The following is a 9,883-nucleotide window of genomic DNA, read 5'->3' as shown; positions in this document are numbered from 1 at the left end:
CATATTCGTATGGATTCTGAGGAAAATCAAACACGGTCATAGGATGGTATCAATGACAGGACTATGTTAAAAATCAGGATACCATTATTAATATTTAGTGCATGCAAGTAAAGCCAATTTAGAATGGTGGTCACTTAAACCACAAGGGGAGAGAAGAGATTAGAAAACAAAATTGCCAAGAACAGAACGAGATCAAAATAAAGATGGCATTCTATAGAACAGTGGTGTTCAACCTTTTTTACTACGCGAGCTACTTTTCTATTAAAAAGTTATTCGGCGATCTACTCTCTTATATTTAAGTTATTTGGTGATCTACTTTCTAATATAGATCATGTTCCCCCAACCTGATATCTGATTACACACAAATAAACAACTAAAAACTTTGTGTATTTAAAAATTTATTTCATCATCAAATTCCTGCCATGTACCCTCAAGGGGTGTATTAATCCACATTACTACAGGATATGATAGTAATACATGAAAAAAAATTACATCATTACTAACTTCCTATCTACAATTTTCCTCCAAATCAGTCTGTTACTTATCAAGACTCCAACCTTATCAGATTTTATATTTCTATTGTCTAAGGCACTTTGTACCGTATCAATCTGCCTATATCTTGGTCTTCCTCTGTGTCGTTTTCCTGCCAACCTGGCAGAGAACACTTGTTTTGCTAATCTTTCTTCGCCCATTCTGTTTAAGTGACCATACCACCTGAGATTAGCTCTGCTAACACATTCCTGGATGCTGACAATGTCAAGTTCTTTCCTAATGTCCTCGTTTTTAATATGATATTGCCATTGATGCCATTTGTTCACGCCTATAATCTTTCTCAGGACTCTCTCATATCTGCAGTTTGTATTCTTTGGTCAAGTGTTTTAATTCTGACCCAGCTCTCAGATCCATAAGTTAAAACTGGTTTGAACACTATCTTGTATACAGCTAATTTAGTGTTCCGACTAATTTCCCTCTTATTCCATATGAATTTATTCAATTGACTTCCTACTATACCAACTTTGCTGATTCTGTTGTCTATTTCTATATTTAATTTACCATCTTCACTAAAAATCGTGCCTAAGTAGCTAAAATGTTTCACTTGTTCCACAGGTTCTCCATTCACAACACAATTGACATTTTCAATGATTTTGCCTATTTTCATCATCTTTGTCTTTTTATTGATGACCTTCATACCATATCTATTACAACAGCTATTCAATTTAGTCAGAGAATCTTGCAGACTTGTAGCAGATTTATTTAGAAGGATAACATCATCCGCATAAAGCAAAGAGCTGACATTAACATCTCCAATTTTGATATCATGTTTAATACCACTTTCCTTCATAATGTGATCCATATAGATAATGAATAACAGAGGGGATAATGTACATCCTTATCTCACACCAGATTTAACATTAAACCATCTTCCTGTACTTCCTTCAATTCTAACTGCTGACTTACAACTCAAATAAAGACTAAGTATTGCTTGATATAATGCCCCATTGACACCATATAACTGTAGCGTATTGAATAGCTTCTCTCTTGGCACCTTGTCATATGCCTTTTTCCAAATCGAAAAAACTTAAATACAGATCTCTGTTATATTCCCATGCTTTCTCCACTATTTGTCGTAAAGTGAAGATCTGATCCTGACAGCCTCTATTTGGCCTGAATCCAGCTTGTTCTTCACCAAGCTTTTCTTCCACAATTCTTCTCAACCGTTTCTCAAGTATACTTATAGTATATTTGAAGTATACTCAAGTAAAAATTTATTTATCACTTTTAATTATTTTAATACAACAAAAAAAAAAAAAAAATATATATATATATATATATATATATATATATATATATATATATTAGAATAAAACATTTATTTCTCTATTTTGGAAAACCTTAGAGAAAACAACAGATTGATTACAAACTCAAGTTACAGGAAATGCTGGTTGATTAAAAAAAAAAAAGAAGTTAATGTGAAATTTGACATTGTTTAGAACTCGCAATATTTTCATAGTCAAGTTGATATGAAGAAGTGGCCAATTGCAGACAATCATCCAAATGATCATTTGTAATTTGGTTTCTTAATTGATTTTTTATGACGGTCATATTTGAAAAAGCAGATTCTGACAAGTATGTCGATCTCCAAAACACAATAGAATTTTTCACACAATATCAGTTAATATTGGGAATTTTCCATGTGCATACTTCCAAATGGCTTCTTTTTACTGATTTTAAATGTAAACTATTCTGAATGTTTATTATCTCAAGTTCTACTTCAGCTTGGTTTATATCAAACGGCCCACTAATTTTATTTGAAATTTCTGTAATGTTCAAGTTTTCTTGAAATGGATTATTGATAAAAAAATACAATCATTTCAGTTTTATTAAAATCTTTAAATCTTGAATTTATTTCTTCCTCAACTAATTCTATTTCACGAATAAATTATTTTAAATCGTAGCGAAGCATTTCTTGATTTTGTTCAAAAAAATTTAATAAATATGGGAGATGTCTAAATTTGCGGTCATTTATATTTTTCTTTAATAAAAGTAAGTATTGTTGGAAAGTTTTTATTGAACTTAACATGTCAATTAAATTTTTATCTCTACCTTGTAACTCTAAATTTAAATTGCTTAATTTCGTACAAAATCTACTAAAAATGATAAGTGTAACATCCATCTTTTATCACTCAGTTGTGGATAAATATCTCCTTTTTCATCAAGAAAAATTTTTATATCGTAAATTAATACAAGAAATCTTTCTAAAAATTGACTTCTGCTGAGCCAGCGAACATTATTGTACAACAGAAGTTCCCTATCATCATCTGCCTGTAATTTAAATAACCGCTGTTGCACGGCTTTTCCTCAAACAGAATTTACAATTTTACATGTAATATCCAAAACATCTTTTGTGTTTAATCTTTTACTACACAGTACTTGTTGGTGAATAATACAGTGGTACGTTAAAAAATCTGGATATTTGTCATCGTTTTTAAAAGCGGAAGTTTGTGTTGTTTCACAAATTCATCAAATGCCGAAAAAATGTCTTCTCCCCTAGTCCTTCCCAATAATGGTATAATTTTCAAAAGTTCTTTACTTGAATAATCTTGAAATACCATGCAAATAAATACCATTAACTGAGCAATATCAGTGAAGTCGTTCGATTCATCAAATTGTAATGAAAACGCAACACACTGGTGAATGTCTGACATTAATCTGGCCTGGAAACTTTTCTCCAGCAATTTTAAACCTTGTCTGCGGCCTAGAAGTCGTCTCTCTCTCTCTAGTGACATCTCGAACAGAGAAGCTCCTTTCTGGAAGCAGGAAACTCCTCTCTCAAGCAATCTCGCTGACGGAGACTCCGGACCAACATGGCCTCCTCTCTGACGGCAATTCTGGAATCGGGATCCCTTCTGCTTGCTTCATTCTCTTTCTATTAGGTCTCCTCTGAGACCTCACATGAAGTTTGGCAACCCCAAAGAATCAGTACAAGTCTATCATCTTAAGTTTCAAGTTCGGCACGCCTTTTGTTCTCCTCCATTTTCTTTTGATTGCAAGTTGCCAGCCATCGGAAAGTTGTCTGAACTCTTTCTGACTAACTTTGGAGATGTTTACACTTAGAGCCTGCAAGCCTTTCTCATACATACAAGTTTCAATAACAATCTTTCTAATGTCGCCATTTACAGTTTTGGCAACTAAAACACTGCCTTTGTTTTTAATACTCTAACATATTCTTATTAAAGCAGTATATATGGTTAGCTTCAAAAGAGTTATTTACAAAAACATCTAATACAAACTATACCGAGATAAACAAAGTGTTTTTTTTTTTTTTTTTTTTTTTTTTTTTTTTTTTTTTACAATATTCACATGGGACTTAACCTAAATAAAAAATCAATGTAATGTGCTTTGGAATATTTAAGCTACAATCAAGTTTTTACACTTTGCTTATAATCGTATTCACTCGGCTCACTGTTTGACTTCCACTGATCCAAATTAATTCGTTTACCCGGACTTATAAAAAATTACTGATTTGACAATTTTAACAAAAAATAAATAATAGCAATACACTTAAAGTGAATTAAAAATAATACTAAATAATGATAAATAAAACATTATGTTTTCAGTTTTAATTGAATTTGTAAGGAAGAATACACAAGAGATCGACCAAAAATCGCTCCGCAATCGATGGGTTGAACTCCCCTGCAATAGAAGATCAAAACATAAGAACTACTCAAACAAGAGATTTGTCAAATAAACCAATTTGAAAGATCAACAATAAATTATGAACACAAGTTAGCCTGAATAATATCTGCACACTACTGGAGACACATAAGACCAGATTAATGATCTGGATGATGAAAATTATCTACAATGATACAGTAACAGTACAATATGCTACAAATAGGCATTTTATTGGACAATGACATTACAAACAGAACAAATATGAGTTCTGATAAAACACAACTTTTGACAAAGAAATTCTGAACAATGCATTATAATAGGCAAGTTCTATGGTCCTCTTGGTGGAGGAGGCCTCATAGCAGGTGGTGGTGGAGCTGAAAAATAAAATAAGATATATATATTATGTTACTGTTTATTATAGATTTTTTTAGTATATAAATAAACCTGAACTTTTCTACTTCAGCAATTCAACATCAATATACTGCACTGAGGTATTGCACTGATAGTTCAATTGTACTTTGCTAACACACATGATTTTTCATGGATTAAAACAAGTAGCCTTCTGCCTTTTATCATATAATTACCCTCTTCCACTGCAGTTAATCTCTTAAGAGCAACTGTACAGCCATTAGTGGATTAACTACAATGGAATGTCCTTTGTATCACTGACAAATTATACCATTTTACTTGGAATTCACTTTTCCTTTTGATATTTTAACTTTTTCTGCCTAATTTATTTATTGTGTCTATTACCAAGAAGAGCGTATGTGTGAAAAATTATATATTCTGAAATGTGATAAGAGATCACCTCAGCAATGAATTTATTTAGTAATAGTAAATCTTTTATTCTTCAAATCAGTGCAATGGAATAAGGCAATTTATGTTCTCTTATTTTAATGACAATATTGCAAAAATTATTCTGGCACTGTTCTCAGATGCTTGCATTAAAAGTCACTGTTAAATATTTATACATAGCACTTACTAAAATACACTTAATTCCTCACAAAATACTATTATATGGATCACTACATTTCAATTTTAGAAACTGTTTTTATGAACAAATGATGTTAAATTGCATTACATGCTTTCCGATTGCAAGGCAATTTAATATTATATCATAACATTTCAGTAGAAACTCAGTTGCCTTCACCTTTCACTTCAATTGCAACAGATGAGTTATTTTTATTTTATTTTTTTTTGTAGGATGCAAATTCCTATAATATCCAGTGTGCTTATTCACTGTATATAGCAGCGTTTCTCAATGGGGGTTCCGCGAGAAATAATAATGAATAGCAGTGGCAACTAAATGAACTTAAACAGTGGAAGAAAATAATAAACGTTCTCTGAAAGGAATAAATTCGAGTTCGCTTTAGTTGTATTAACTCCCACTAGGATACAAAGCAATGCTGTCATTAATCCACTTATCATATGGCAACTGGAGCTAGTGTTAAATTGTGAATGAAGATATTTATAATTAATAATACTTCATTCATAATTAACAAGACCAACCATATCATAAGCAGGATTTATTTCAATTTATTTTGTTAGTCTCTTGCTTATAAAATGTTATTCATTAATTCCTTTTTAGTTTTGTTAGTTAATTTTATTTATGTAATTTTTAAATATATTATAGACATGAAAAGCCTCTATATTAAAGTGTCATTTATTTTATTTGCTTTATCATTTTAATAATAATATTAGAAACTGTAATGTATGTAATTTTAATATATCCAAAAGATTCTTTGCGATATCATTTGATTGGTTGTTGTGAGAAAACATGCAAATTTCTCCTAGCGTGTGAACTACCATATACGAAGGGAAAAACAAGTTTGATGTGAGCCTAACTGGTGAGAACCAGTTATTGGCGGAAAAAAGGAAGGAGTGGATACGAAAACAAAGACAGAATCGAATAGGGGAGTATAGAGAACAGTAGCTGGAGACTGGAGGGGAATTTTGACGTGCCAAAAACGGAATTTAAAGGACCGGGAATTGCTTGGCAATTTAACTTACCTTTTTCCGAGTTGGTTGTTCCCAGTTGCTGCATTCAGCGAGTCAAGATTTAATGTGTGATGTGCTAAGACTTTTCCTTCTTCAAGTGACAAGTGCTATTTTATTGAATTCATTGACTGAACGAGAATATTGAGAAGCATATTTGTTGTAATTTAGGAATCTCGAACTTACAAGAACTAATTTTGATTAACTGAGCTTAGAGAATTACAAATAAATGTCTGATGGTTCACGAGTTGTATTTTTTCTGAATATCTTGAACTGATTTGATATTTAAATGTTTTGAGATGTAACCTTGATCAGAGTAAGGTTATGATAGAAGTTCTCTGTAAAGATCTGTTAAATATAATAGATTAAATATAAAAGAAGAATAAGATCTGTTAAATATAATCTTTAATTATAAAGTTTAAGTTCAGCTGAGTAGTATACTAGAATCTTAATGACAGCTTTATATTCATTTAATTATAATGTCCCTGTTGGAATATTGTGTTATGATGTAATTTATGTGACACTGCATTAAATAATTTTGTTTAATTTGAATCTTGTATTTGCCTGATTGTTTCACTGCACCACTCATGAATCTTAACAAGAACCCTATGTAGTAAGAATAAAAACCTCAGCCTAAAATCAGCTTATGATAACCTAATACAGTTGAAGGTTGATTATCCAAATTGTCTTGCAATTCAGAATATGGAGTGGCGCAGTATAATATAAATTTTCTTCATATTTGATTGATATATCAGCCTACAACTGGTTAAATACTAAAGAGAGAGAATCTTAAGACGATAAAATGTGATTTAGAAGTTAAGATCCAACACTAGTTCTAGAGCTAGCTAGTGTCGCTTATGAGTCAGTGCAAGCAAGAAATGCGAGAAGCGCAGTCGGTCTCTTATCAATCCTGTGTTTTCTAGCTTGTAGGTATGCATTCACTCATTAATATGAAAAGTTTGTATGTTTTCTTGGCTAAACTGCACTTTACAGTGATCGTAATTTTTGGGAAGGTTATTCCTTTATTTCAGGTTGCAGTTTGAGCAATCGATTTTGATTTCATCAATTTATTAGTTATATCGTTACAAATTGTGCATTTAGGTTTTATGTATTTATGAAAGTTAGACTCAAATAAATAATTATGTTTAAATAATATTATTAATTACATTATTTGGTACTTATGCATTATCGGGGGGGGGGGGGGGCACCTGATTTTTCATGATTGTTTAATTTATGTTTATTATACTTTTTCTATTATATTTTTTATTAATTTACTAAATATTATACTACTAACATAACTGAATCTGTTTTATAAACTAATTCTCTCGGCCCTTTAATTTAACCAATTTTTTTAAAAAACTAATACCCTTAATAAGTGTCTCATGTATTAAGTATTTTTTATTGTTTCAAGACCAATTTCATTTGAGTTACGTGGCAACCACTGTTAGCTAACCTACATAAAATATATTCACACTTTCAATTCGATATATCAATAGTTTGTTCTCAATAGTGAATAAGATTACATAAATGCTTTACGCAATGTAAACAACGATCACCATATACTGGAGTTGTTCTGTTTTTCTCTCTCTCTCTCCCCCAGTTTTCCCATGTATTTCTTTTGTTTTCCCTTACTTATGTTTTGTGCTTTAGTTTTAGTCTAATTTTGATTTATCATCTTTTTTACATTTTTATTTTATAGAAATTTCTAACCATTAAAATGTGGAAAGAGAAAAAATCCAGACAATTCTGAAGAGGCTAGTGATGAAGAGGATTCTCATAACGAATTTCAAAACACAAATTCAAAAAAGGTTCGTCTTTACAATGAAAATTACTTATCAATGGGCTTTACATTGACTGATGATCCAGACTGTCCTCTTCCACTGTGTCTCATCTGTGGCAAACAACTTTCAAATAGAGTAATGGCTCCAGCAAAATTGAAAAGACATTTCACAAAAAATCACAATGATATGGAAAATAAAAGTGTTGATTATTTTAAAATGCTATTGCAATCTCGAAAGAAACAGAGTGCAGTTTTTATGAATAAATTCGGTGTCAGTGAAAAGGCTCAAGAAGCAAGTTATTTGGTAGCAAAAATTATTGCACAGAAACAGAACAAGTCACACAGTTAGTGAGAACCTAATAATGCCAGCATGTAAAATTATAGTGGGTAAAATGCTGATACAAGATGCAGTACGAGAAATTGAAAATATTCCACTTTCAAACAGTACGATAAGTCGACATATCCATGATATGTCAAATGATATCGAGGAAGTTTTGTGTGATAAACTGAAAAATAGCAGTTTTTCCATCCAAGTTGATGAGTCATCAGATCTTACCAATAACTGTTACATTGTAGCTTTTAAGATTTGTTAATGAGGGTGAAATTGAAGAAAACTTTGTTGTAAAATTACCTAAGACAAGCAGAGGAATAGATATATTCAATATTTTATCCTCATATCTGAAAACAAAAGGTCTTTCTTGGAAGAACTGTATTGGCATCTGTACTGATGGTGCTCCATTCATGACTCTCCATAAGAGAGTTTGTTTCTCATGTAAAAGAAACAAATGGTGATGTTGTTTCACCACTGTTTTATTCACAGAAAAGTGTCGATGTCAAAATCTCTTGGAGATGAGCTGAAAAAAAGTTTTTGATGCCACAAAAATAGTTAACTTCATTAAACAAAGGCCAGTTCACTCCAGAATGTTAAAAAATCTGTGTGAAAACCTGGACAAAGAGCATATAAATCTTTTGCTCCATACAAAAATCCAGTGGCTAAGTAGAGGAAAAGTTCTAAATAAGATGTTTGAACTAAAATATGAATTGCAAAGATATTTTCAAGAAAACAATAAACAAGATTTTACCAAGTGTTTTGAAGATCAAAAGTGGGTGCAGATGCTAGCCTATTTAGCTGACATCTTTCATTACATTAATATGTTGAACAAGTCACTGCAGGGACCTGGAGAAAATATATTAACTTCAAGTGACAAGATTCTTGGATTTAAAAGAAGACTGAATCTTTGGAAAACTCATGTTGCAAAATCTTGCTATGTTTCAATTACTGGTGGGGCTTAAAAGTAAAGAAGGATATCAAATTTCAAGTCTTATTGTAACCCACCTGGAAGAACTGACGATAAAAATCGAACATTACTTTCCGTCCCTTCCAATACAAATGTATGATTGGGTGAGAGATTCATACTCAAAATCTTCTGCTCATCCTGAGAACTTGACTTTAGGAGAAGAGGAAGAACTTTGTGGGCTGCAATCTGATCGTACATTCAAGATGAGATTTACTGACCTATTCCTGGACAAATTCTGGATTTCTGTTAAAGAAGAGTATCCTACTATTAATAGGAAAGCAATATATTGTTGCAGTTTTCAGCGTCTTACTTGTGTAAGCAAGTGTTTTCTTGTTTGAAAAAGTCGACAAGTATTAAGAACAAAAACAGAAATCATCTCCTTTCTGTTGAAGATGAAATCCCTGTGTTTATCTAAAATCCGACGCCGAATTAAGTATTTGTGTACCAAAAGCCAAGCACAGGTTTCACATTAAAAAATTAAACTTCATTATTCATATCTATTTCAAAAATAATTCTCTGGCACATAATTTTGTATATATGACATTTTACTTTGATTTATCTTAGTATTTTGAAAATTACAAATAAACAATAAAGTTATTATAGCACTTATTTATTTTCCTCATGATGTTTAAAT

At 31.4% G+C, this 9,883-nt stretch overlaps 1 protein-coding gene across 1 annotated transcript in view; it reads right to left on the bottom strand.

Annotated features, from left to right (window-relative positions):
• Nucleotides 1–4,385: 4,385 nt before the first annotated feature.
• SmB (small ribonucleoprotein particle protein SmB) overlaps nt 4,386–9,883 on the bottom strand; it is a 46,716-nt gene continuing 41,218 nt past the window's right edge. Inside the window, exon 5 of the mRNA XM_090397783.1 lies at nt 4,386–4,550. Within this exon, the coding sequence (XP_090253909.1) occupies nt 4,504–4,550 (47 nt within the window). The 3' untranslated portion in view covers nt 4,386–4,503. The remainder of the gene's footprint in view (nt 4,551–9,883) is intronic.

This window comes from Typopeltis vanoorti, chromosome 9 (genome assembly GCF_054136105.1).
Source record: "Typopeltis vanoorti isolate ZY-2024b chromosome 9, IOZ_Tvanoo_1.0, whole genome shotgun sequence".
In the NCBI taxonomy this organism is placed as follows: Eukaryota; Metazoa; Arthropoda; class Arachnida; order Uropygi; family Thelyphonidae; genus Typopeltis; species Typopeltis vanoorti.
The sequence above is the reverse complement of the archived record's forward strand: the minus strand, read 5'-3'. Positions and strand labels throughout refer to the sequence as shown.